This window comes from Podarcis bocagei, assembly GCF_964188305.1.
Source record: "Podarcis bocagei genome assembly, chromosome: 16".
Lineage (NCBI taxonomy): Eukaryota > Metazoa > Chordata > Lepidosauria > Squamata > Lacertidae > Podarcis > Podarcis bocagei.
The window spans coordinates 41,546,375-41,559,707 of NC_138142.1; the positions used below are offsets into that span (position 1 = coordinate 41,546,375).

At 45.3% G+C, this 13,333-nt stretch overlaps 1 protein-coding gene across 3 annotated transcripts in view; it reads left to right on the plus strand.

Annotated features, from left to right (window-relative positions):
• Positions 1-13,333, plus strand: part of POGZ (pogo transposable element derived with ZNF domain) — a 49,306-nt gene that overhangs the window by 20,621 nt on the left and 15,352 nt on the right. For 2 of the 3 annotated variants that reach the window (XM_081173461.1, XM_081173462.1), the window contains exons 3-6: positions 1,679-1,837; positions 3,533-3,708; positions 4,603-4,711; positions 6,173-6,475. In XM_081173461.1, the coding sequence (XP_081029587.1) occupies positions 1,679-1,837; positions 3,533-3,708; positions 4,603-4,711; positions 6,173-6,475 (747 nt within the window). The remainder of the gene's footprint in view (positions 1-1,678; positions 1,838-3,532; positions 3,709-4,602; positions 4,712-6,172; positions 6,476-13,333) is intronic. The other variant, XM_081173463.1, reaches the window with a different exon arrangement.

Sequence of the window (13,333 nt, forward strand, 5' to 3'; positions counted from 1 at the left end):
TTTATCTATCCTGAGAGGGACGCGGGTGGCGCTGTAGGTTAAACCACAGAGCCTAGGACTTGCTGATCAGAAGGTCGGCGGTTCGAATCCCCGCGATGGGGTGAGCTCCCGTTGCTCGGTCCCTGCTCCTGGCAACCTAGCAGTTCGAAAGCACGTCAAAGTGCAAGTAGATAAATAGGTACCGTTCCAGCAGGAAGGTAAATGGCGTTTCCGTGCGCTGCTCTGGTTCCACATGACCCAGAAGCTGTACGCCGGCTCCCTCGGCCAATAAAGCGAGATGAGCGCCGCAACCCCAGAGTCGGTCACGACTGGACCTCATGGTCAGGGGTCCCTTTACCTTTACCTTCTATCTGTCCTGAGCCTTCCAGTGTTCAACTTCATTGGATATCCCCAAGTTCTAAGGTTATGAGCGACAGAGAGAGAAGCTATTCTCTAAACCTTTGGGCCCATCTAGCTCAGTATCATTTACACTGTTTCAGTTCTCCAGAGTTTCAGACAATATGTCTTTCCCAGCCTTACCTGAACGTGCCGAAGTTTGAACCTAGGACTTTCTGCATGCAAAGCAGATGACCCACCACCAAGCTGTGGACATTCCCTTAAAAATAATAGCAATATTCCAATCCCCATGGTTCTGGAGAGGTCAATAGGAAGCTGCCCTATACCATACCAGACCATTTGTCCATCTAGTATTATCTACGCCAACTGGCGGCAGCTCTCCAGACTTTCAGGTAGGGACATTCCCAGCCTGCTTCTACACAGGAAACCAAATATGTCCCTGCATGTAGAAAGCTATCACCTTTCACCCTCAGCCATGACATGCTAATTTTCTCTGCGCTGGGATTGTTGGTTTGTTTACTTTCAGTGGAGGCTCACTCTTCATGCTGAAGGTGGGGGTTCATTCATCTGTTTGGATTCTCCTCTAATAAAGAAGGAATCCTTGCATATAGACAACTAGTGTAGTAGAGCGAGATAAGGCTCCATCATATACTGATTTTCTGTCTGCAGGGATTTTTATTTTATTTTCAGTAATTAAATTTATTTATTTATTTATTTATTTTTGGTATGGAGGACCATCCCATCCTGTTAGTTCCCTTCCAGTGCTGCTGCACTGGATTTCAGATCCAGAGCCTTTCATTGTTGGCAGATACTTATTTCCCCCCACAAAATTTATGTACTGCTTCATTGTAAGAAAGAGCAAAAAATCTCAAAGTGGTTTACAGAAATAATAAGATAATAATAATAATTAATAATTTTTATTTATACCCCGCCCTCCCCAGCCAAGCCCAGGCTCAGGGCAGCTAACAAGCAATAATAAAAACAAGTTGAATGAATACAACTTAAAAACAAGATTAAAATACAACAATTAAAATATTGAAACATTAAAATATTAAAATGCAGCCTCATCACAATGAAATTATCAGTAAGAATAGTTAAAGGGAACTGTTTAAAACATTAAAACAATAATTAAAATCAATGATGAGCTAAATACCAGATGTCTAGATAGACTTTTCCTAAACAAAAATGGTTTTTTTAGCAGGTGCCGAAAGGAATAGAGTGAAGGTGCCTTCCTGGTGTCAGTCAGTCACTAAGTGTTTCTGCACAAAGAGCTAAGCCATGTGGATGTCCTCACTGTCCGTACCTGCAGGCAGTAAACCATTATGAATTTCCTTCCCGGCAGTTTCGGTGAGCGTGCAGCCAGTTGCCACCCCAATGCCGATCGTCGCTCACGCATCCATTGGTGGCGGCCTCACAACCTCCACATCTGTCAGCGGCAGTGGAGGACCCAACAGCGACAGCACAAAGAAGACACTAGTGACGCTTTTTGCTAACAACAGCGGTAAGGGGAGAGGCTTTGGATGGGAGGATTTTGGTTTGGGGGCAAGTGTTAGGATCTCCAGGCCACACACTTCAGATATCCCACTCACCCTAATACTTTGCAAGGAAAATGGGATTCTGTGGCCAGTACCAATCCTGCCAATTAAGTAAATGACCCACTTTCACATTTGCCACATTCATGCTTGGATGCCACTTTAAGAAGTTTTTTCGTATTTTTCGCCCCATAGGACACACTTTTCCCCCTCCAAAAATGAAGGGGAAATCTGGGTGCGTCCTATGGGGCGAATGCAGGCTTTCGCTGAAGCTTGGAGAGCGAGAGGGGTCGGTGCGCACCGACCCCTCTCACTCTCCAGGCTTCAGGAAGACATCCGCAGCCTAGGCAGCCCTGTGGGAGTTCCTGCAGGGATGTTGTCAGGGGTTCAGGAGCAGAGGCAAGGGCAAGGGAGGAAACAGAGAGCGAGGGGGAGGAGGCAGAAGAAAAGATGAGTGATGACGACGACCCGAGATCTCCGAGCCTTTCCAGTGAATCAGAAGATTCACAGAAAGGAGCACCAGTGGCCAGGGCAAGGGGGGAGCCTAGGGGGACACCCCAGGAAGATAGAGCCAGAGGGGACTCCGAGGGGAGCAGTTGGAAATCGGGACCAGCGTCACAGCCAGAGAGCAGGGAAGAGGAAGAGCGCCAGAGATCAAGCGCTGGCAGCTCACAACAGGGGGGAGGGCACGAGTCAGGAGTGGCCACACCTCCATCGGGGAGCGAAGAAACGGTCAGACGGAAAGTGGAAGGTTGGGCGCGCGCGCCAAGTTCAAATGCACAGGAAAGTGACGCAGTAGGCAGCCAGGAGAGGGAGCCAGGTCCTAAAGCCCGGCGCAAGGAGACAGGGAGTTCCGGGGGGTCGGCGTCAGAGGAATCCCGGAGGGAGGAGACCCCGGGGGGCAGAGGGACCCAGAGGAGAGCAGTCAGGCGGAAAAGGTGGAGCAGGGCTAGGATATTAAGTTGGTGCACAAGGGGCGGAGACTCAGACGGAGCTTCGCCGATCTAGCCATTAGACGTAGAGTTGCACGTAGCAGCTTGAGAATGGAAACTGTAACTCAATAAAGACTTTTACTTAATGACCGCTGGCTAGCGTGATCCTCTGTGAGCTAGGATCTTGAAGCAGCTCTGACAGATGTCTAGGCTGAGGATAGTAGCTTGCTTCCCGGAGCGCCGGGCGCGCTGAAAGCAGAGCGCCCGGCGCTTCGGGAACACATCCGCCGGGCGGAGCGCCCTGAAGCAGAGCACCCCTCGCGCCGGGCAGACATCAGCCAGCCCCACAAGCTCGGGGGACAGCAGGGAGGCGCAGCGCCGCCACCCCGCTGTTCCTCGACCTGGTTCGGTTTCCCCGACCTGCTTTTGGGGGGGAAATAAAGGGGGGGGAATTCCTTTATTTCCCCCCCCAAAAAACTAGGTGCGTCCTATGGGACGGAGTGTCCTATGGGACGAAAAATATGGTATTTTCCCTCAAATAATATTGGGAATCCCAGTGTATATGCAGTCGATAATTGCTCCATCCTGCTGGAGCGCCATTTTGCATCTGACTCCACCACCAGTCCTCCAAGCCACTGTTTGGCCCTGAAGTGACAAAGCTAATCTGAAGTTGGAAGTTGTAGGTCAGGTGACAATGATGATTTTGCCCACTTGTCTTTCTCTTTTGTCCAGCTGGGACTCCTCTCGTTCAGCAAGGCGGGCAGCCTCTGATCCTCACGCAGAACCCAGGCTCTGGCCTCAGCACAGTGATGACCCAACCAGTCCTCCGGCCGGTGCAGGTCATGCAGAACGCCAACCATGTGACCAATTCCCCGGTGACCAGTCAGCCCATCTTCATCACGACTCAGGTGAGGGAGGGGCAGCACCTCTTCTACCTCTTGATACCAGTTGCTAGGGGGGGGCAGTCAACAGGGTATGATCCCCCCCTTCTTGCCCAGCTTATGGGTTTTCCAAAGGCATCTCATTGGCTCTTGCAGGAAGTACAGGGTGGCCGCAAAGTAGGTATACAGTTGAATCAGTGGAATTCACCACAACAGATTATATGGGTACACATCACTGACACACAACAAAGTGGCAGTTGAATTTCAGGCTGGCAGTTGGAAAGAATAGTGGAGTCAGATAAAAGGATTATTATACTGTTGTTGTGAATGATGACGGCGAACTTGAGTCACGCACAAAGAAAGTGGATTCTAAAGGAGTATACTTTTGGACCACTCTGTATGTTGCCACATTGAGGATCCGACAGAGCTCTTCTTCTGTTGATAACTCTTTATGAGTACCTGGCACATTCCTGGTTTGTTTTTATGCAGATGTGTAGTTCATTTATTTCTATTTCACATTTGGAGCTGGTGGATGGTACCATTGGCCTGTCACTGTGTTCCGTGCTAGACTTTGACTGGGCCAGCAGGGTGACACCTTGATCAGTGAGCTGACTGAAATGTTAAGAGAAGCCACTCATCCCCAGAGCTGTGTACACTTTTTACTCAATGTTATAATAATTCAGAAACCTCTACAATACGGTGCCAGGCTGAACAATTCTATGTAAAAAAATTCTGCACTATTAATTTATTTGTACAATTTGTATTTAATTTAAATGCTAAAAATGTTTGTGTTTAGACAAGCCTACCCAGGTCCCTTAGTTCCTGTGGAATTGCAGCATGCAGCAATCCTCATTGTCTGCCCCCAAGCCTGCTGTTGAGATAAGCCTGCTAAATCCACTTCTTTTTGCTTGCACGTTGCAGGGTTTCCCCGTGCGAAATGTCCGGCCTGTGCAGAACGCGATGAACCAGGTTGGGATTGTCCTGAATGTACAGCAAGGCCAGACAGTACGGCCCATTACCCTTGTCCCAGGTAAAGCAGAGGCTGGAACTGTGAAAGTGAGGAGGGGTCAGGCTGCTGGGCCAGTAGGTGTCAAAAGGGAAGAAAAGAGTTCCCAGGAAATTTCCCTCCAGCACCAGAGTATGGGCTGCAGAGGCAGGGCTATGCGAAAAGCTTCACGTTTTTGCTGCCACCTTCAGTGGGAGGGGCTTCCGTAGTCCCAGCCCCGCCTCCTTTGAAGGTACAGAGCTCCTATGCACCTGTGTCTCTTTAGCCAAAGAAAGTGTGATGAATATATTACCTTTATATATATATATAATCCTAGAGGTTCGCTTATCTAGCATCTCTCTGCCTCACATGGGTTTACAAAAAATGCAGCGCGAGGGCAGGCTTATCAAAGGCGGGACAAAAAGTACCGGAGTAGAAAGAGGGTAGCAGGAGGTGGAGGGAGAGTGGGGGCCGCACCAGGTCTCAGCCACAAAACCAGTTTGCACTGCATGGTAAACCAGGATTCATGGCTGACCGAAGTCATGGCTTAAAGTCTGCAGGGGTTTTTTCCTGCGTACTTCTGTTAAAAGCAAGAGAAAAGAGAGAGCGCATTTTCCATGATGGGGGTAGGGAAGACTGCCTTCTTATGGATTATGGGTGGGGAACATCTGTGGCCCTCCAAATGTTGCTGGACTCCCAGCCCCTCACCCCTGCCCAATGGCCGTTCTAATTGCTGGGGCTGCTGGGAGTTGTGATCCAGCAGCAATTAGAGGACCACAGGCGATCTCCCGCCACCCCTGGTTTCAGCCTGTGCAGTTTGTCTCATACAGACATTAAAAATAAGAACATTAAAATCTGTTTTTAAATCTTATCAAACATCAACAGCCCAATATGTAATTGTTTTAGAGAATTGTACAAATAATGTTTCTGCCAATACAAGCAAGTTGTTTTAAACTGTTTTTAATATTGTGTTTTAGTGTTGTAACCCGCCCTTGGACCTTAGGGTGAAGGGCAGGTAATAAATGTCTTCCAAGCTTAATATTTCCTAGATTCCTATTGCAATGATCTACAAAGTATGGCCACCTCTTGACCAGTGTCTGTAACTTTTAATTGGATTGAGGATGATGTGTTTGCAGGATACATGTATTTAGTAAAAATAAAAACACACACAAAACAAAAACCCTGGTTAATCGCAGCGAGAAATTGAGAGACTTTCCTGCTCCATCTATATGGAGATGGCTCTAAAGTGCCTTGAGTTAGCATAAATGGGCAAGTTGACTGATTTGCCCCAAAAGTGGAAGGGCACTTCCTTATAACAGCAGTAATAATTTTTCCAGGAGAGTCTCCTGGAACCGATTAGAATTTCTAGAATTAATGGAAATGAACAAGCTGACTGATTTGATCCATCGGAGGATCATTAAGGAATGGTACCTCCTTAATAAGTTTTGTTTTAGGAGAGTCTCGAGGACCGACGAGACGGTAACTGTGCCCTCCTTTCCTTTGCAGCCCCAGGCACCCAGTTTGTGAAGCCTGCAGTCGGCGTCCCTCAGGTTTTCTCCCAAATGGCCCAGGTGAGACCTGGTCCGGCCATGCCGGTCCGGCCGTCTTCCAACACGTTCACGACGGTCATTCCAGCCACCCTTACCATCCGGAGCACAGTACCGCAGTCCCAGGCCCAGCCGCAAAGTAAGTCCTCTCCCAGCACCTCCTCCACCACCACCACTCCTACTCCAGCACAGCCAACCGCACTGGGACAGTTAACTGTACAGCAGCCAGGGCAGTCCACTCAAGCTACTAACCCCAAATTAGGTAAGACTTCCCGTGGAGAGGGAAACTAAAAATGAAAGAAAAAGGAAAATGGTATTACTTTGGTCCTCATTTGTCTGGAGGAGCTGGGAAACATTGCGGCCCCCGGGTTTTGCTGCGGCCCCTGCATTATGTGGGGCTCATGGCACAGCAAATGCTCTGTGTTTGTCCATCTGATTGGGAGGTGGGCTAAGGAAAAACGCTTCCGCTCTACTCCAGGGAAGGGCAAAATGTGAAAGTAAGCAAATATAAGAAAAACAGCTTGTGTCGATTAATGATTGATTTTAACCAGTGCATTACAAGACTATTTGTTAATTACATTTTTTAAAAATTATTCAAAGCATCTAGGCATTTACTCTTCAGTTGGAAAAGGTGACAATTTTTTAAAAAAATGCCGCAATCCCTGCCTCTCAGGTTTACAGCCTGAAAAGGCATGGCACAAAAGGAAAAAGGGATGGGGAGGGAAGAAGAAAACCTTCCGCTGAAGAACTCAGGGATAGCACATACATGATCCCACTGCCACCATTTCATCCCTCACACAAGAAACCTGTGAGATCGTTCAGGCTGAGAAAAGATGGGCCCAAGGTCACCCAGTAAGCAGGGATTTGAACCTGGGGCACCCAGCCCAGTAGCTCCTGCTTATTAACATTGTCCCTGCAACATCCCTGTTAATAACACCTCGCTTCCATATATACAAAAGGTATTTAAGTCAATCCATCCAAAGGCCGATGACCAATGGGCTCCAGTGTTCTCCAGTTGCTTATTACTATTCCTTAGATGTCAAGTCAAAGGAGGGAAATAAAGTAATACAGTGGTACCCCGCAAGACGAACGCCTCGCAAGACGGAAAACCCGCTAGACGAAAGGGTTTTCCGTTTTGGAGGCGCTTCGCAAAACGAATTTCCCTATGGGCTTGCTTCGCAAGACGAAAGCCCATAGGGAAATCTCCGGGGACCTCTTTTAAATGCTAGCGGTGGGGAGCAAAGCCTTTCCCCCCCCCCTCCGGCCTTCAGAAGAGGTCCAGGAAGGCTGGCGGGGGCCGAAAGGCTTTGCTCCCCAGCGCCAGCATTTTAAAAGCAGTCCGGGATAGCAGGGAAGCGCTTCCTGCTATCCCGGACGGCTTTTGAAGGCAGGAGAGTCTCCGCCAGCAGCGGCAGCGCTGCCGCTGCTGGCGGAGAGGTCCGGGAAGCCTGGGCCGGACAGCTTTTGAAGGCAGGCGGGGGGAGCAAAGACTTTCGCCCCCGCCAGCCTTCAGAAGAGGCCCAGGACCTCTTCTGAAGGCTGGCGGGGGGCAAAAGTCTTTGTCCCCCCTGCCTGCCTTCCCAGGGGCTTTTAAATCGCCCCGGACAGCGGAGAAGTCCTCCGCTGTCCGGGGCGATTTTTTTTTTTTTTTTTTTTTTTAAGTTTTATAAACTTTATTACAAGCACATAAAATTACACATACATAAAATCAGACATATACACCTGGAAAAGAAAAAAGCGAACAAAGAAAAAAGAAAAAAAGAAAACCAATCACACCCTTACACACATTTGACTTCCAATAACCTCAGCTTTGGATTAAATATTCTACATATATCATCTGCAGTTATTTTCATTCATCTTTCCACGTCGTAGGAGTTAAACATCATCTACTGTTAAATTATTAATTCCTAAATTAATCTCAAGGTAACTTAAAAATTTGGACCAATCCTCTGTCTTTTTAGGGTTGTCCCGCCTAATATATTGTGTAAGTTTCGCCAATTCCACATATTGATACAATTTCACCCGCCACTCTCTCATTGTTGGTATTTCGGGGGATTTCCATTTCTTTGCTATTAAAATCCTTGCAGCAGTAGTAGCATACTGAAAGAAGGTCTGATCTGATTTTTTTATTTCCTCCCCAATCATCCCTAAGAGGAAAGCTTCGGGGTTCTTGGGGAAATTATACTTCAAAATTTTCTTTAACTCCTTGTAAATTTGTCCCCAGAAACCTTTCACTTCCCCACAGGTCCACCAAATATGAATGAAGGTCCCCACCTTATCTTTGCACCTCCAACAAGTATTATCTGCTGTTCTATACATTCTCCCTAATCTGGCCGGGGTCAGGTACCAACGGTACATCATCTTGTATAAATTCTCCCTTAAATCAGCACATGCCGTAAATCTCAAACCATACTTCCACAAAGTTTGCCATTTGTCATAACCTAGCTCATATCCAAGGTCTTTATTCCATTTAGTCATTACCTCTTTGATCAGCACTTCCTTATTTTCATTTTCCAGCAGTTGCCTGTACATTTTAGATAATAATTTATTGTTACTCTCAATAATCTCTACTTGGAATCTAGATTTATTTTCTCCCATGCCTATTCTCTTATGTTCCCTCCATAGTGCGTTAATTTGGTGTAAATGAAACCAGTCCTTGATTTTCTCTTTTAATTCATCCTGCTGTCTTAATTTCCACCCTTCTTCTGATTTAATTAGGAGATCTTCATACGTCCACCTTCTACCTGTCATGTTTACTTTCTTTATTTTGATGATGTCCACGGGTGAGAGCCACCAAGGGATACTTTGTTCTATCACGCTTTTCTTCCTATTCCAAACTTCTAAAAGTGGCCCTCTAACTGAATGATTATAAAAACCTCTATGAATTTTATCTTTCTCCTGCCAGAGGTAGGCATGCCACCCAAATCTTAAATCAAATCCTTCTAGGTCTAGTAGATCAGTATCTTTCAGTGTGACCCATTCTTTAATCCAAAGTAAACATGCCGCCTCGTAATAGAGCCTTAAATTTGGTACACCAAAGCCCCCTCTTTCCCTAGAATCCATCAAATATTTAAGTTTCACCCTAGGTTTCTTCTCCTGCCAAATATATTTGGTCAAGGTCCTTTGCCAGTTTTTAAAGCAGGCGGTACCTTTTATGACTGGTAAGTTCTGGAACAGAAATAACAGCCTCGGGAGAATACACATCTTAATCGATGCCATCCTCCCCGTCCAGGATAGATTCAATCTACGCCAGGTGTCCATGTCTTTCTTCATTTCTTTCCATAGTTTATTGTAATTGTCTTCTACTAAGTTAATATTCTTTGGGGATAACCAGATCCCCAAATATTTCACTTTATTTACTACTTTAATGTCCACCTGTTGTTCCAACTGTAATCTCTCCTGTGCTGTTAAGTTCTTTATTAATACTTTGGTTTTCCCCCTATTTAACTTGAATCCGGATAATTTGCCGAACTCTTCCAGGAGTTCTACCGCTCTGCTAATACTTTCAATTGGGTTCTCTAAGAAAAGGACCAGGTCATCAGCGTAGGCCTTTAGTTTGTATTCTTTCTCTCCAATTTTTAATCCCCTAATATTCGGGGTCGCTCTTATTTTGTTCGCGGCTGTTTCTAACACCAAAATAAACAGTAAAGGTGACAGAGGGCAACCCTGCCTTGTCCCTTTCATTATTGAAAAGTATTTAGTCAGGTTGTTATTAATAATCAGCCTAGCCTGCTGTTCTGTATAGATCGCCCTAATGGCCTTCAAGTAGGGGCCCCCTATTCCCACCTTATCTATATTTTGCAACAGAAATTCCCAGGAGACGCGATCGAAAGCTTTTTCTGCGTCAATGAAGATAAGGGCCGCTGGTACGTCTGGTCTTGCCTCCAGGAACTCCATTATATCTAGTACGTGCCGGACATTGTCCCTCAATTGCCTCCCTGGGAGAAATCCCACTTGATCTCTATGTATATATCTGTTTAGTAGATTTTTGAGTCTACTTGCCATGATGTCAGCGAAAACCTTGTAATCACAATTTAAAAGTGAAATTGGCCTATAATTTTTTAAATCTGTCTTTTCGTTTTCTGTCTTGGGAATCAGCGTAATGTACGCCTCCTTCCAGGAACTAGGAATCCTCCCCTCTTGGAGAGTGTTATTTATTACCTCTGTTAATACCGGCGCTAACAGATCTACCAATTTCTTGTAATATTTTGCTGGCAGGCCGTCCGGACCTGGGGACTTCCCGTTCTTCATCTTATTAATGGCATCCCTGACCTCCTTTACAGACACCGCTTTGTTTAGTTGCATACAGTCCTCTTCTGTAAAAAATTTTCTTTCTTCTTGATCCAGGTAGTTTTTTACTTCTACACTACTCTCTTCTCCTTTTTCATACAACTTTTCAAAAAAAGCAACAAATCTGCGTTCAATTTCACTCGGATCTTCTATCACCCTCTCATCTACAATAAGTTTATTAATCGTATTTTGTTTCTTTCTTTTCCTGAGCTGCCATGCAAGCAGCTTCCCCATTTTATTAGCCGACTCGAAATATTTCTGTCTTGTAAATTTGATTTTTTGTTCTATTTCCTGGTTCAAAATAGCTGAGTATTGGGACTGCAACACCTTCACCGCTTGGCTGATCGTTTCATCTGTTGGATTTAAGGCCAGTTTCCTTTCACAATCTTTTAATTGGGCCAAAATATTGTCCTTCTTTTTCTCCCTTAACTTCTTTCTATAACTATTTTGCTGTATCAAAAAGCCCCTTAGGACTGCCTTACCGGCATCCCATACCAACTCTATTGGGGTATCTCTACTCAAATTTATCGCCAGGTACTCTCTCAGAGTTTTTTTGGCCATATCTAGCACTTCCTCATTCTCAAATAGATATTCATTCATCCTCCACCTGGGTTGCCCTTTCAATTCATTTTTAATTTCCAAGACCAAAGGGCAGTGATCTGACAGGGTCCTGGGTAGTATCTCACATCTCTTAACTCTCCATACCATCGCCCTAGTCACCCATATCTGATCGATCCTGCCCCAGCTTTTGTGGGGCTCTGAATAGTGAGTGAACTGTTTAGTGGTGGGATTTCGATGTCTCCAGATATCAATTAGATCTAAATTTTCCACTAACTCATTGAAAGCATTGGGGAGCTTCCCCCTGTTTACGTTCCTCTGGTTCTCACTTCTGTCCATGCTTGGTGTTGGTACCCCGTTCCAATCTCCCAATAGAATTAACTTATAAGGATCCAATTCCAGCAGCAAACTTTCAAGTTTTTCAAAGAACTCTGCTCTATTTGAGTTCGGTGCATATACCGCCACTACATTGATTCTTTCCCCTCGAAAATTTAATTGAATACCTAATATTCTCCCTTCCTCATCTTTACAAATTTGTGTTGGTTCCCACCTTTCTTTGGCGTATATTACCACTCCTCTTTTTTTGTTTACATCCGAATTTACAAATTCTACTCCCAACTTTTTGTTCACCAAAATATGTCTATGCCTCTTTGCAATATGAGTTTCCTGAACACAGATTACGTCACATTTTTTATTTCTCAAAGCTTTTTGGATTTTATTTCTTTTAATTTTCTCATTCAACCCATTCACGTTCCACGATAAAAATTTTAAAGTGTCCAGTGTTATCTTAGTTCTCCGACTACTCTATCTCAGGTCAAAACTCTAATTAGAATCTAGCGCCTTTGTTTCCTGAGAGCCCCTCCTCCTCAGCCGCCCCTTCTCCCACTGCGGCTTCCTCCTCTTCATCTCCTGAGATTGACCCCCTATCTCCTTGATCTTTCGCGCTCTCCTCCTCCTCCTCTTCCTTCTCCCGACCGTTCCCCTTCGTTTCTTCCCTATCTCGCAGTCTATACTCTGTCCTTCCCAGCTCTCTTTCATATCTTCTCAGGAACTTCTCTGTTTCCTGTATATCCGTCAGTTTAAATTTCTTGTCTTTGTAGAAGAAGGTGATCCCCTCGGGGAACTCCCACCTAAATTGTATTCCATTCCTCCTTAAAGCCGCGACCACTTGTCTATAGCCCTCTCTTTTTCGTAATAGTCTAATTGGGATTTCTTTGTAGATAATGATGGGCCTACCTTCAATTCTGAGTTTATTACGATAGCTCGTCCTTAGAATTAGATTTCTCATTTCTAAGGAGTTAAATATCACCAGACAGTCTCCCAAAAATTTATTAGGTTTTAAATGTTGTGGTCTAGACATTCTAAATACGTTATCTATTGTTAGTGCTATCTCTTCTTCTTCCAGGCCCAACCATTTAGATAGCTCCTTAATCATTTTCTTCCTGACATCTTCATTTCTTTCTTCTGCCACACCTCTAAATTTTAAGTGGAGCTGCTTTTGACGCATGTCCGCCATAGCAAGATTGTCCCAAATCCTGTCCTGTGCTTTATTTAACTCCCCCAACTCTTCCCTCATCCTCCCTGTTTCTTTTTTCTGTTCCCTCATTTCTTTCTGTAATTTCTTATTAGACTCCTCAATTATCTTAGATTTTACTGACAGGTCTTGGATTTTTGATGAGAGCTCTCCTACTGCCTCTTCTATTTTTTTGTCAATCAGTTCTTGCATATCCCCTAGCTTATTTTCTATATATGTTTCGTTTTGTTTAAATTCTTCCTTTATTTTGATCCATAAGCTATCTAAATCTTTGATCTCCTCTTGGCGTGATGTCTTTCTCTCCCCCGGGGTCCCACCGACTTTCTTTGCGTCCCTCCCTTCCTTCCCCATCATTATTTGTGACGCACTCCCTTTATTCACCGTTAGTTCTTTCCTATAATCCTTTTTCGTCCTATAGTCCTATAATCCTGACCTTTCCCTCCTTTCCCCTCAGAGAGCGCCTACTGGGGTGGTAAATATTATGACTGATCTTGCCCCATCCAATGTCCGTACAAAATACGTGTATACCCCGGGAGAACCGACAAACCCTCTATATACCCTTTAAAAGCCCTGGGGGGAATTCTTGTTCCAGAAACATCGATTAGTCCACTCCTGGCTTTAATTTGTTTTCCCCTTCTACTCCTCTCAGTCCTCCCCTCGGGTCTTTTTGCCTAGTTTCACCTGCGTCACGTCCGGCGTCCAGCACTCCGAAGAAGAGTGAAGGGAAGTGGGGGGGAA